Genomic DNA, 15,215 nt, shown 5'->3' on the forward strand with positions numbered 1-15,215 from the left:
AAAGTACTTTATACTTAATTACCCTTGTGCATGGCCCCTTGGAGGCCGCTACAATCAGGACATTACCTTTATAAACCCACAGCTCATAAGCTCTTCACTTGGGATCACAGTTTAACTTTTCACAGAGGACATGGATCCAGGGAGGCATTCAGCCTGAAGTAGAACTGATTCTCAAATATGTCACCCTTCCTCAGCTGGGTGCCGCCAGTGGCTGTGTGTAGGGCTACTGGTTTTACCGGATCAGGAATCCTGTTTGACAAAAGAAGTCAAAAGTAGAGGGAAGATGAGGAGATTAAACAAGTAGCTGGGAACAAGGTTTTAAATACATAGGTTTTCACATTACTAGAAAAGTCTGAGTGAGTACAAGCATAACACACACACACACACACACACACTTTCTTGGTTTCAAAGGTTGTTTCCTGGGGCATTCCTGTAGATTTAATAGTCCTTTGGTGGGCAGGATTGAGAATGAAATTGGGGGAACTTTCTCGGCCTCGTCTGGGGATTTCATAAGTGCCAAGGCCAGCAGCTCCCTCCTTGTTTTCCCAAAGCACCATGGACCTGGAGTGCAGAGCTTACACACCAGGCCTGTCCAGCCCTGGCCTCCTGACCCAGACAAATCCCTTCACAAGGGAGTGCAGGGCCAAGCCCAGGTCCAGCCGCCCCCAGTCGCGAGGCCTCCTGCCAAGAGTTCGAGGCCATTCCCATCCGGATATGATGAAAGGGAACCACAGAGAGAGAAGTGTTTGAAGAGTGTAGGAGTGGCAGCTTGAGGGTGAAAGAGAGGCACGAGTGGATCCTAAAGTCCTCCCAGAGCGGGGCTGGCCGAACTGAGCTGGCTGGAGGGAGGGGGCGGAGTGCGCGGAGTCACCGCCGGCGGCTGCCACTGTCGCGGCCACCGCTGCGTCTGGCCTTTGCCCGGGGCGGCGGGACGTGGTCAGGCAGCCCGGACACGATGGGACCGCTTCCCGAGCTTTGCTGATTACCGGCGGCGGGAGGAAGGGGTTCAGATCGGCCTCGGAGGGGATGCCGAGGTAGGTGGAAGTTGCGCGTGGGGGAGGTGGTCGGGTCCCCTCCCTCGGGTCGCTCTGCCTCCAAGGTCCCGGCGCGTCCCCTCCCGTCCCGCGCGTCCCGCTCGCACCGTCCCCTAAGCAGCTTTCAAATCCTAACTTCCCCGGGGTGGAGTTGGAGGAGGGACACAGAGGGGGAGGGAATGGCCCGCCGCGGCAGCGTGCTACTCTCTCTAAAAACAGTTCGTCTTTCTGTCCCTTTTGCTTTTCCCGCCAGAAGCAGTCAGTTTCCTGCCCCCAACACCTAAGCAGCCGGGGTCGGTGTGCCCCGCGGGCGGCTGGAGGCGGCGGCGGCGCGGCGCGGGCTCGGAGCACGGCTCATGTCCGGTGCGGGCGAAGCCCTCGCTCCCGGGCCCGCGGGGCAGCAGTGCTCGGCCGAGGCGGGCGGCGGCCGGCTGGGCTCCCCGGCCATCGGTGAGTGAGCGCTTGCAAATGGAGAGCTTCTGGGCTGGGTTTGCACGCACACCTACAAAAGGGGTGGTGGTGGTAGTGTTGGTGCTCGGGGGACAGGGTCCAGCCTCGCAGTTATGAACTTTTGCACACTTCAAGTTACTTAAACGAGTTTCTCCAAGGATCCCTGCCCCAGATCAACAACCGGATAGGAGGGCGGGGTCCCTGGTCCCTCCACTCCCCCTTCCTTGTGAGAAACAAGATGACTAGATGGCTTTCTACCTAATGCCTGTGCATTTCTTGGCCTGTATCTGGGGCTGGGGTGCGTGTGGAGGGAGCGGAGGTCTCGGACCCTTAGTTCTCTTAAGTTCTTGTGTCCTTTTCTCATTCAGGGCTGTCTCTGCTCTCTAAACAAGCATGGGCTTTCTTCATCTTTCTGATTCTTGTAGAGTACTCTGCCACCAGGTTAACCATTCCGGTTTCTGGGACCAGTTGCTTTTGGAATGGCTCCTGCATATGTTTTTAATAACTTTTGTTTTGAAATAAACATGTTTTAAATGAATTGTGTTCCCGGAATGAATTAGCTCTTTTGTGTTCTTCCAAAGGGAAAAGGGTAATTTTGCTTCTGGGGAACTTCCACAACATTTTAAGAATTTGACTGTATCTTATTTGAAGGTTATAAACTTCACTTACTCACTGGTGGCAGAACCAGACTCGTGTTTCTCTTACTTTTTTCTGTAAGGATAATTCAGATGAGATTTCTGACTGGCATGCACCAGCAAACTTTCCATGTCTTCAAAACTATACTCTTGATTTTAAGCATAACTAAAATCTCCTCTCTCCCCCCAGGACTCCAATATATATTGAGGGTCTTAAGGGTTGTTGTTGTTGCTGTTGTTATTGTTGTTCTAGAAGTTGCTGTTCTAGCCGCAGTAGATGAAAACAGAAAACATCCAAGCTCGAATGGAGATGCTCTGGCATCTGGGCTGTTAAACTGAGTTATGTTTATCATTTAGTTTTAGAAGAGTGACTCATTTCTTTTCCTAAACAGACAGAATTCAAATGATTAGCTGCAGAAAAGCAAAGAGCTAGAAAATGGTAAACATATGTTTTCTCAGAAGCAGTCCATTTTACACGCATCGTTATGTCAACGCATTTGGTTTGCTGTCATGAGGCATGACCTCAGCAGTCATATAGCCTCGCTGATAGGCTGTTTATACTCCCACTTGGGCCATTCATCACTATTGTTAAACAACGCCGAGACAAAACATCAACATGAAGCACCCACGGAAAACAGTTTGACTCGGAAAGAGTTAATATGCACAGTTTGCAGTGTGAATGCTGTGGGGTTTTTAAATAAGCTAAAGGAAGTTGCCGTGATACCTAGTGCGCCTGTGCAGTACAAAGCCGCTTGGCATCACGTGTTCCGAGTACAAGAAGCAGGGCATTTAAAAGGGCCTGAGGTTAAGTGCTGGACAAGATGCAACGTGCATATTGTCTCTGGAAAAATCAGTGTCCTGTTGTAGCTGAAAATTAACCTTTCCCAAATTTTCCTACCTTACTTAGTTTTAAAATTCTGTACATTAAATTTAGTGAGGAAAATATAATACTTTAAGGACATACACAGAAGATAATTTCGTAAAAAAAAAAAAACAAAAAAAACCAAAAACCAGCATGTCTTCTGCAGAATTAAACATATGTATTATATGCACAATGTGGTCATATATATATATATATATATATATATATATATATATATATATAATACCACAGTGAGGGTGTGGCAATGAACTATCCATTAAGTTAACCGAAGGAATAACTCTTAAAAATTGGGAATAATTTTAGGGATTTTTTTTTTAAATCTGGCTTGAACCCCTTAATCAAATTTTGGAATCAGTTTTATATTCTTCAAGATCGGTGTTGTTAGGAAATTTAGCAGAGTAACCCACTATGTTTTCAACATCAATCTGGAAAGATTTTCTTTACTGGGAGAACGTTTACCTTTCTGTTGTGCCTCTGCACGCTTTTCTATTGCTTTGAAAGCGTTATTGGTATCAGAACTTTTTCTGGTATATTCTGAAAGGTGGTCCAGAGTAAGGAGCTTGCCTGTTGCTGGCCTTAACTGTGAACCAGGACAGGTAGCCGTTGAGTCAGTGGGATTCAGGAACCAGGAGAGTTCTTGGGGCAGGAGATAGCCCTGCTTAAATCTAGCTAAGTCCTGCCACATGGGTTCCTATCTTCTGATATCCCAAGGACTACTGAAACCTAGATGCGTATGTGTATTGTTCCATCACTTTATAGGAACTAATTGAGTACTTTTGTTTGTTTGTAATAAAGTAACTTCCAGGCCTTGAGACTGGATGCTGCCCCTGGTCTGTTTTCCTCCTTTTGAAAACAGAAAGTTAATGTGTTTTAAAATGATTTTCCTGTTTACCACTGACCACATTGAGTTATGTTCCCATGCAAAATTCCTGTAGAAATGCCTCCGTAGGTGAAGGCAATTTGGACCACACTTGCTCTTTGCTTTAAGAGAAAATGGGTTTGTATGAATGATTCTCATTGGCATTTCGTTTTTTTTAATTAAGCATTTAATGCTCTTTCTGTTTTCATGCAGTATTGTAATTGAAAAAGTCTTTTAATTTCAAGTGTTTCCTGCATAAATTTGTGGTCTATGCATAGAAGCATCTTTAGAAATAATTCACTTCAATCTGTTTACTTTTAGACGAAGGAAAGGACTTTCAAAGAATTTAAGGGGCTTGCTCCACACACGATTGCCCCACATACAGAGATGAACAAGAAATCGGGTGGAGCACCAATTGTAAAATGTGTGCCACTGTGATAAATGTGGATGAAGTAGAGAATCAATACAACCTTTTCACATGGGGCAGATGCACAGAAGTTAATAGACTCTGGATATTGCGAATCACTTGAGTCTTGTTTCCATCCCAACCCCCACTCTGCTTCACTTGCCAAGATGTAGACCATTGGACTCAGTGCTGGTATATACTTTAATGTGATAATGTGTGATTTAATGTACTCTTCTCTCTAGGGAGAGTCCTCTGAGACTATTAGGCGGACTTTTCATAGCAGGATGCAAAATGCCAGTGAAGTTAATTAAAAATAATCTAAAATAGAAGCGAGGGAGAGGCTCTTCAAGTAGAAACTGCGTAAGAGCTCCGACTTAGACGCTTAGCTGAGTTGTTGGGAGTTCGTGAAGCTAATCAGATTTCCTCCGGAGGAAGCCTGTTTATTTCAATTTATGTAATGTGAGTTTGTACGTATCTGTACATGCTGCTTTATCCCTTTTAAAGATGCCGTTTCTCAAAATGTGTTATCTTTGGACAGCGTCTGTCATTGGCCTCCACAGAGCAATGATTTTGCCCCCAGGGAGACATTTGAGAATATCTGAAGACTTGTTAGTTGGTCCTAATGTGGCAGTGTATGTTACCAACATCTGGTGAGGTGAGGACAGGGATAAGGATCCTGATCGGCATCCTACAGGGCCCTGGATAGCACAGTCCCACAATAATGAGTGATCTGGCCTAATGTCAATAATGGCTTAGACAGAAAAATCTCTGTCCTTATTTCTTGGGCGCCAGCAAGGATTTTGTCTTCACTCTGGTGCATAATCAGATTCTCCAGGCAGAAAACCACTAAATCTGCCCCTACATGAGTTCTCGGTGCTGCTAGAATGTACCCAAGACGAAGGTCTATTAATTTACTCCCTCAACCCCCATCCGCCAAAAGATACATTATATTTACTTTTAAGAGGAGAACAGTCTTTTATACCCGGGGTGCGGGAATGGGCTGTGGGGAGTGGAATAGAGACTTCAAAAAGCTATAAAAACAGATCCAAAATCTAAAGTTTGTTACTCCATACAAACTCTCTACTGATGTTCCAAATTTTGGTTCAATTTCTTAGTGCATTCTCAGAGTACTTTTGAGCTTCAAAATCATTTATTCTAAAATAAAGGAGGTTGTCAGTATTATAAAAAGAGATAGAAGAGGAAAATTAAAAGCCTGCCACAATCAATAGGATTCGGACACTCCATTTGCCACCTTAGTAGATATCCTGTCTTGTATCCCTTCCGAACTTCTTGGAGTTCAGGTGCATTTTTCAGACATGTTAATAAATTAAATTCATCTTATTGTTATATTTATGCTATATGTAGTGTGGAAGCTGTTGTAAAGGTGGGAATTTAAAGCAGTCTATAGATTTGCTCCGTCACTAGCATGACAACATGCAGGAACATTGAAGTCTTGTTTTGTTTATGTTGGATCCAAGCAACATAGCATTGGTCATAGTCACCAATAAGTAGATAGGAACCGGTTTTGTAACTAGGTGGAGGGGATGGTCAGATTCACAGATGAAGAGTTCTCTACTAGGGAGGTAGGTCATGGAGTCTGGAGTCAGAATCTTGAGCAAGAGCTGCACCTTGGATGGAAGTTGAAAAATAAGAAAAAGAGCACACGATAATCCTCCAGAAGTACTGAACACTTAGTGGTATTTAGTGGTTACAGGAGATAAACATTGTCATTTATAAAGGACAAAGGACATGCATATAATGTTTCCCGAGGGTTGAGAATTCTCATGACACCTTACTGGGAAGAAAGCTCAGGACAGAGGGATGGAAAGATAACTCGGGTTGGTTTTGGTGTGTGTTGTGGTAAGCACTTGCTGCTGAAAGAGCCAAATTCTAAAGACGCTTTAGAGAGTAGGGAATGTTTTCCTTTGAAATGGTGTGGGAGAAAAGGATTAAGTTATAATCTGGAGAAAATTTGATATAGAGACTATTGAAAGCCTAGATCTTCTCATTAAAGTCGATTGTAATAATTTTATGGAGGCTAGGATGAGTCAAGACATTTGAGATTTGTGGGAAATTTTGAAAGCAGAAAGTATTCAGAAGGGAATCAATCTGATGTAACCCCCAGGCTGCCCAATAAGACCGAGGGCTTAACTAAGAATGGCTGGCATGAATTCTACTGGACATGGATCAGCATGGCTGATTGCCCTTCTCAGAAGGGGACTTGTGGGGGCTTGGGAATAGAAGCAGAGAGAATGGATTTTGGAATTGGCATAGGACTCGAAGTTGTTGGGATTTCATACGCAAAGGGAAGGAGATGGGAAAAGGACAAATATCTCTAAAATAAATGTGGTGGAGTATGTTTGTCCTCACTGATCTCCACTCCAGGCTGGTAGACGAGAAGGGCAGAGAGTGGGAGGGAGAGGAAAATAGCCAGAGAGAGCTCCAGAGCTAGCAAAAACTACCACAGGCAGGTGAAGACTCCAGCTAAGTGACGGCTGCTTTGTTTGGTCAGTCTGCATTCAAGGATTTGATATATATGATCCAGTGACCTTTACAGAGATGTGAGGGAAGCTGTGGAATTTTGGGGCGTGTTGGGACTTTTCCTGTTTCTTTCAACCTTATTTCCTGGATCTGGTAGAGATGATTTCATGGAAAGAAAGCCAAATAACAGTGGACTTTACCAGTGTTTTATTTTTATAGTAATAAAAGGCTGGGTAAAAAAAAAAAAAAAAAAAACTAAGGAAACATCAGCTGACATTGTCTAAAGTTATACCATTTCAAAATGGAAAATTGTTTAGAACAATAACAAACAACAGGGAAAAATTCCATCGAAATGCATGAGAATCTATCGCCATTCTCTTGTATGAAGGCAGAAGCTAAATCATGTGATTTCTGTTTCTATCCCTAAGTATTTGTGTTCAGCTTTTGTAAAGAAGACCACTGCTTGGGGACTGCCTGTTTCTAGACACTGGAACATTTTCTAAAGTTGGTGATTCATTGGGGGACAGACTGAAGAAGTTGTAAGCTTTCTATTTCAGTCAGATATTGTATATATGAACCAGTATTTTAGATCTGTCCCCCTCCTTTTTGCCCCCTCCTTCCCTCTCCCTTCCCACTCTGTCCCTCTTGCTGACAGTGGCTCCACAGGAAGGGATTTAAAGGTCTAGCTGTCCTTTCTCCTTAGGGTGAACATCCTGAAGGGAAATAGCTCATCAACACTAAGCCTGAAGTAGTTTTGAGTTCTAGTTTGTAGATTCTATTTCTGATCACTCAATATCCAGTAAGCCGGAAGTGCTATGAAAAGAGTTAATTTTAACCCGATTTCCATTTTGCTTGTGGTTTCTACTTGCAGTCTACTTCTGGTTTTCAGATTCACGCCCACATGATCTGGAGAAAGATGATTCACGTACATGTGCCCTTCTGCTCGGTCTTTCTGTAGTCGCAGGCATGAAGGTGGAAATGATTGCTTTATGCTAGCACGTACATTTTAGTATTGGCATTTGAATGGGAAAACCCTGACTCCAGCTGTTTTGTGTGCCTGCCATGTACAGTACAAGATCCCATGAAGATATAGAATGCTTATGTGCAGAGATGCACGCAGAAGGCATATGCACACTGGCGAAGGAGCATGGGAAGTATGCCAAAAGGAAATGCACTCCTCATTTACATATTGTTTAAATCTTACAGCAAGAACATGTGACAGATTATTTGCCACCTGGGTGGTCTCATTTTGGAGTTTCATTTTTCTTTGCAATTGGAAGAGACTCTCAAGATGGCAGGAAGGGCTTGGTTTTGTTGGGATTGTGTTGCTAGTGACCTCAGTTGAAGAATGAACAACACAGGCCTTGGGATTTACTTATTTACTCATTTATTTTGGTTTGAATTGTGAAGAGCTGCCACTCAAAATAAGGCAACTTGTGGAGGAGCAGTTGTCAGGCACTCTGAGGCTGGAAGGTGACGCTTCCAGGAGCCAGCTTGCCTCTGCTTGTTCTACCCAAAGCATAGCTTTCCCGATCCTTCCTCACGATGGAGCAACATCTGACCTTTAGATCATTTATGAACATAGATCTGCATCTTGTTTTATTACCCAAGTTATAAGTTTTCTTCTGAATAGTTTCACACCATTTCTCAATAAGAAGTACGGTAAGTTATCAAGTATGAGAAAACAGCATAGGATTTGACGACATTAAAGTAGGCAAGATGTTAAAATAACTATTCTGGTCGTGGGGTCGATACGAAGTGTGGAAAGCAATTCTTTTTGTTGTGGTTCTTGTTGTTTGTTTGTTTAGCAAACAAATGTTTAACTTTTTTGTATAGACATATTAAAACAAGCAGCATAATCTAAGAACAGAAAATACAGCTTCTTGATTGAGGAACAGTGTGTCGAGTTTGTCTGAGAGGAAAGTTCTTCTGGTTGGGAATGAACGAGATGGATGGCCTGTGCATCTATATTTGTGAGAAGGTGGGGACTTGTCATGAGCAGGAACGGCAACTGATTCATGTTTAAGGCAAGGCGAAAACTGGGAAGTAAAATGTTGCTGATGTTTCTGTTCCTACCATTGCCCAAGACTGCAGACTTCAGGAGGAAAACAGACAGGAAGACATGAGATGCTGAGGGATTTAGAATAACTTAGGATGATAAGCCCGCAGGTGTCTAGGATAAAAGAGCCAGACAGTGTCGTCATCTGGTAGCAGCTGATGGTGTGAAAGGTAAAGAGATGATGAAGGTTGCAGAGCTGGATGAAAATGGGTGTGTGGCCTTAAAGAAAGAACAATGTAGCATCTTAGGGTTAGGGCTAAGAGGGACCCAAAGGTGGGTTAGTGAATTATTGGAGAGGCTTCTGGCTTAGGCATTAATGAGAACTAGCAGAGGCTATACCTTCTGACTTTAAGTCAAGCCCCTATCAATTCTCCTGAAGTGTAAGAAATCCATTTCAATATCCTTCTAACTCATGCATCATAATTTTATTTGTGTCTTTACGAAACTTGAAATGGCCAAATCTGTTGCCCTGTCTTCTCTTATTATTTACTTCAAAGTCAGACTCTTCAGCTTTGAAATGCTGTTACAGATTAAACAACCCCTTTGGCTCATTGTTGAGTTCCAGTGGCCTTCATTCTTGTAAAAGTGCCAAATAAGGGTTCATTGCTTAGCCAGAGAGCCAGAAAAGGAATGTGGTCCTGTTCATGTAATCTGTAGCTAACAGAAAAGTTTTGAAAACTGAGACCACTGAACGAGTGACTCTAAAGTACATTACGTGCGTGAATAAGATGTCACAATGACACTCACTATTTTGTACAAGGAGTACTCACTCGGTAATACTAATTTAAAAAGGAGAAACAAAGGAAAGAAAGGCGATCTTGCCAAGATTAAAGATGAGTGTGTATCATCATGGTGACACAGGGGAAGATGGCGGGGTTTTATTTCATAGTGTTTATGGACTCCTATGGAAGGGAGCTACTGTGGACACCACATCTGTGGATTTCAGCAGCTAGCTACACGGAGGGTTTCCTGACAGGAGGGCTTCTAGGTAAGGTTAACAGTGCTGTGTCCAAAAGGACATCTTGAATGCAAAGCCAGTGAATGAACTGGAGGTGTTTATCATAGGGGAGAGAGACCAAGAAAGAATCTTAAAACTATAGCAGTCACAAAAGGCAAGGATAAAAATTGACCTAGATTTGTTTATTAGTCAATTTTGTGAACCACGCAATTAAGCAAATCAGTGAAAGTTGTATGGGAGAAGACTCTAGCCGGACATATAGGAGGTCTTTGAGGAACAAGATTCCCAGCTGTCGGGTGCTGCTTCTGCTTTGGCTAGTTCCTTTCTCCTGAAAGACAAATGCCTTCATCATTTGCCAGTTATTGAGGATGCTGGGTATTGAATGCTTTCATCTGAAGTTGGGTTGTGAGTCATTCTGGAGACCTCAAAGACAGTAACGCTACATTCCATGAACCTTTGAATGTTTGGCTATAGTGTGACTGTTCTTGGTCCAGTAAACATCATTAAACTTGAAAATTTGGGAAAGCAGGAACGTCTATGGTTCAGGCAGGGTGAGATGTTTTAAAAGTTCCTTCATTGGATTAGGAGTGTGAAGGTTCTGCAGAATAAGATGACAGAGGTAATATATTCTCTTCTCCTTATCCAATTTCTTTCTAACCCATCTCCTTTTAAGAGTGGACAGTGTGGTATCCTTCCCTCCGTCCCTCATTTACTGAGATGCATTTTAAACTCCTGGTGAATTTTATACCTTTCTTTAATGTTTATATATAATCACTATTCCTACTTTTTCTGTAAATATTTTTTATTTTGCTTATGCATATCCTTCTTTGGCCACAGCAATAGATAAGCTGCGTACATTGATGTACGTTGATGTCATTTATTTTTGCTTTGTTTTGTTTTTTCCATTTTGAATGTAATCACACATTAAGCTTCTGGATTCCTAAGAAGCTTTTTGAAGGAATGCATTTTAGATCATGCCGAAAAGTCTTCCCAGTTTGCAAAACCCTGGAAATGACAAATTTATTGAATTGAATGAAACATTCGATTCAGTCCATAAACACTCATAATTCATCTGTGATTACATGTTTTTCTTTTGTATTTATAAAACATACTTGTTTACGTGTTGAAATGTGTACGTGACCTTGATGTGTTTTTTGGATAAGGAGATTGTAATCCATTGAGAAGATGATTAGACAAAGAAGGTTGGATTTGCATTGTTCTCTAAGGTCTGGAGATTGGAAAGGTTTTTGTGTGTGTGTGTGTGTGTGTGTGTGTGTGTGTGTGTGTGTGTGTGTCTGAGCGCGCGCACACGTGTGTTTGTTTGTTTGTTTGTTTGGATCTGTGAGGAAGTGAAATTCCAGGTCCCAGGTCTTCCTGAGAACCACCTTATCTTTGTTTTTTGTTTTTAAAGGTCACATGCTTCTGGGAAAAATATAGTCACAGAATTTGTCACTCTTCTTAGGGATTTTTGTATCAGATTTCTTATGATTTTTGTCAACTAGAATACACATATGTTATCTGGGTTTTGAGTGGAAAATCAAGTAAAGCTAGTTGTATAAAACAAGCTTCATAGATAAAGTACATGGGAATATAGGTTTGCAAGTGCTGACAACATAGCTATTTTGGTAACTGTCTCTGTTATAGATTACCGAGTACTTAATTGAAGTATATGAGGCCTAACATCGAAAAGCCCCTGAATTTAACCACAGAGGTTTGTATTCTCTTTTCTGTAAAAATATAAGTACTTTGAACACTTATTAAAGTCTAGAAGGGTTTGGAAAGATAGTTTCCAAGCCCTGTCATTATTTAGACTTTCAGTAAGTAAGTAGATAGCATGCAGATATCAAGAGGAAAGCATACTTGACGTTGGCTTTGGGATTTTGCACATACCTTTGCCTAGCTCGGCAGAATACTTGAGATGACATGATAGAACAATAAAAGAAACAGTGAAACCAGAATGATAGGAACGGCTGAGGAAGACCCAGACTGCGTGGCTACAGACTGCTAAGTCTGATACACGGATCCTGATTTGTCCGTGAAATGGACTTGACATTTTTTCTCCTCTTAGAACTGCCTTGCCCACAAATAGAACAGCTTTAAAGCTGACACAACTGTCACAGAGCAGTGCTTTTCCTTATTCAGCCTACAGTCGCGCAGTTTGTATGGTGCTTCAGGAAGGGACTGCAGGGTGGGTATTGTCCTCAACCGCTTCCCCAGGATATTTTCATGGCAGCATTTTGAAAGATGGTTATGTAAAAACAACAAGAACAAACAGCAAAACAAAACCGTGATTACTACTGTGAATGACCCATTACTATAAACAAGACGGGAGTCCGTAAAGTTTGACATCACCTTATGTTCTAGGTATCGTGATTGTTCTCAGTTTAAAGATGAAGGATGTTAACAAAGAATAGCTTTCATAGGATTGTCATCATTAGCGATGGTCCCCGTGGTGTAGCACACTGATTTCAAGCCTGTGCTCCCGAGTGCCTTTCTAGTGTAGAGTCACATTAGGGAAATTGTGTTTGTCCTAGAGACCCTGAAGATAATCTTTTTTCTTGACAGGGAAGTATACAGATATCTAAGATTGAAAAAAATGGCATTGTTCTTACTTCTTGGAAGGTTGTGTATGTCCAGAACTTTATTGTGTTTCTTAAAGTTTATTCAAGCACCATTGTACAATGACTTTTCTAAGCCTAATTCCTTGTGAAGCAGCATTCTGTATTCTTTTGTTTGTATTCCTTTGTTACTGTTGTTTATTGAAAACATTTAGTTATTAGGGCCGGAGAGATGCCTTGGTGGATAAAGTGCTTGCTGTAGAAGCGTGAGGTTCTGAGTTTTGAAGCTTAGAACTTACATTAAAGCTCGACGTGGGGACACAGCACTGCCAAGGGTGGACCCAGGAGGGTTCCTAATATCACTGGCCAGCCATTGCTGCCAAAATAGTAAACTTTGGGTTCCATGAGAGATCCCTGTCTCCAATAATAAATAAATAATGGAAGAATGATGTAGGAAAAATGTCATCTTCCTGTGTCTACATCCACACACATGGGTGAGCATACATACACACACACACACACACACACACACACACACACACACACACACACACACACACACTGGAAAGATAAACTATTGGGATAATATATTTGCTTGCATATAAACTAGTGGAAACATTCCTGTTTAATAGTTTGGGTAATCATCAATAGAAGCAGTTGAACTCACTAGTTCTAACTACAAAAGAGAGAAGGAAAACTAGATATAGGTTACTTGATGACGTATTTGTGTTCAAAATAAAGAGCAAGTAACTGATCTGCCAGACTAAGAGCAGACCGTGTTCCCACATGGTGTCACTCCATACATTCTGGGAGAACGGCTGAGTGAGCAATGAGCTTTCTTTGATAGAATCAGCTGAGTACAAGATCATCTCCGCCTCTGCCATTATCATCCTGTTTGACTTCAGTATCTGACTTTGAGACATGCTGTTTTCTCATCAGTAGAACTGATGTTTTCTTCCTAATTATATCACTGAGGGTTGTGAAGATCAACCAAATATTATATGTTTAAGTCCCCTGGAAATTCCCAGGACAGTACTGTAATTGTAAAATTTCATTAACATTTTTCTTTCAACAAAGCAAAGCATTTTTATCTTTCTCTTAAAAAAAAAACCGAACCACATATCAAGTAAATGACTCATAAATTTTACCTAAATTATTATCTAATTCATTTAATATCCTTAGATTTTTCTTTTCTATTATTAACTTTTCTTTCTTGTAACTAACCAATTATTTGATTTCCCCAACTGTCTGAGCTAAGTAGCACTATCAAGATTTGAAATTTGGGTAATGCCAGCTAGGTAAGATATTATAGAATTTTAAGTTAAATATAAATTCTATTTACTTGAATTTTCCCCATGCTCCCTCAGCAAAAACAATTAAGATTGGAAGGGCTTGTCTATCACTATCCATGCTGAACTTTAGAAAAAAAAATCCACCAAAGGGAATTGGTCCTGCTATATAGATAGTCACTTTGGAGGAAGAGATCGTGTGTTTAAATTGACCATTTAGAACTTATTTTACCCCTTTGACCTTTTCTTTAACTTAATTCATAATTGGGACTTTCCCTAAGAATTAAATCAAATCCAGTATCTACGAATTTTTCTGTGTCACGCATTCCAGTCTGAACACCCTTCAGCATGGATGGGATATTAGGGCGCCATTCAGAGTCAAACAGCCTAAGTGTGAGAAGGCCTTGACAACACAGCACCTACATTTCCCCACACAGAGGAGGAGGAGACTAGGCCCTGCCCTGCTCCCACAGCTGTCAGCCTTGCAGCCAGAAGTCTGACCCTGGGCAGTTTCCATTGCCTTCTGTTGTGTTGGGCCTTGATTACTTCGTGTCTCGCTGGCTGGCTGAGAGATGTGTTGTCAGGACATGGTCTCCTTGCTTATCCAAAGATTGCTCTTCATTTCCCTGTGCAGAGGAGGGACACTAAAAAGCTGGGCACACCCACAAGTATATCTCAATCCTTTGGCTCATGGTAGTTTTAATAGGCTTTCAATTTATGGTACCTAAAATATATTAATGTTATCCCACACATCAGTAGAACTGATTAATATTTTAAGTCATTCACATTTGTATTTTCATACAAGTCTTTTCATGGAATTATGACTGTATGCAGATGTGTTAATTAGATGATTAGATCAACTTTGATGTTCTGATCCCGTGGAATCCTGTGATGAGGGGATGAGTAATAAGATACGGATGGACATTATTTCATTTGGACATCAACATTGCACCCACCAAAGTCACCTGGACTAGATGCTCGAAGGTTGGACGTCTGTGCATCTGTCTGCGGCCAGAGTTCTCTACATGCTTCTAACTCGGTACCAAAATGAAAGCCATGGCTTAGGAGAATAATCCTCTACACAGAGGAGAAGAGCCATCAACTGTCCTTGTTACACCTTACGGCCAGGTACAACTGATGTCCTATGCTAGGGAAATCCCTTGGTGCTGGGGAGCTACACACTAGGCCCACAATAGTAGCTGAATGGCAACCACAAATCTTCGTATATCCAGAAGCAGTGGTTGAACCCTTGACTTTCCAATGCGGAAGTTACACAGCAACCTAAACGGGTAGCAGTCCTCTGCTCTCAGACGTTTCATCATCTTAAGGAGGAGTGACCTAGACAGCCAGGTGAAGAGTGTTGCGAAGTTGACTTTGGTTAACTCTTTGTCCCCCAACACATGACTGATGTCAGTGAATCTCTCTCTCATCCTTCCATTTCTTCAGTGACGCCTGCAAGTTTCCACTATTGGTGAGGCTGCTATCTAACATTCCATTAGGCTGAGGCAATGTAAAACAATAGAGATAAACGGTGTGCATGCCTTACCTGGGCCCGGAGCTGACGAGTGAGCGCTGAAGTTTAGTTTATCCAAGTGAAGAATTA

General features: G+C 42.0%; 1 protein-coding gene across 1 annotated transcript in view; it reads left to right on the forward strand.

Moving 5' to 3' along the window:
- The first annotated feature begins 766 nt into the window (after window positions 1-766).
- The window catches only part of Mdfic (MyoD family inhibitor domain containing), an 81,656-nt gene continuing 67,207 nt past the window's right edge, over window positions 767-15,215 (forward strand). Inside the window, exons 1-2 of the mRNA XM_038320867.2 lie at window positions 767-1,034; window positions 1,288-1,484. Of these exons, the coding sequence (XP_038176795.1) occupies window positions 1,391-1,484 (94 nt within the window). The 5' untranslated portion in view covers window positions 767-1,034; window positions 1,288-1,390. The remainder of the gene's footprint in view (window positions 1,035-1,287; window positions 1,485-15,215) is intronic.

Source organism: Arvicola amphibius, chromosome 2, assembly GCF_903992535.2.
Source record: "Arvicola amphibius chromosome 2, mArvAmp1.2, whole genome shotgun sequence".
Taxonomy (NCBI): Eukaryota; Metazoa; Chordata; class Mammalia; order Rodentia; family Cricetidae; genus Arvicola; species Arvicola amphibius.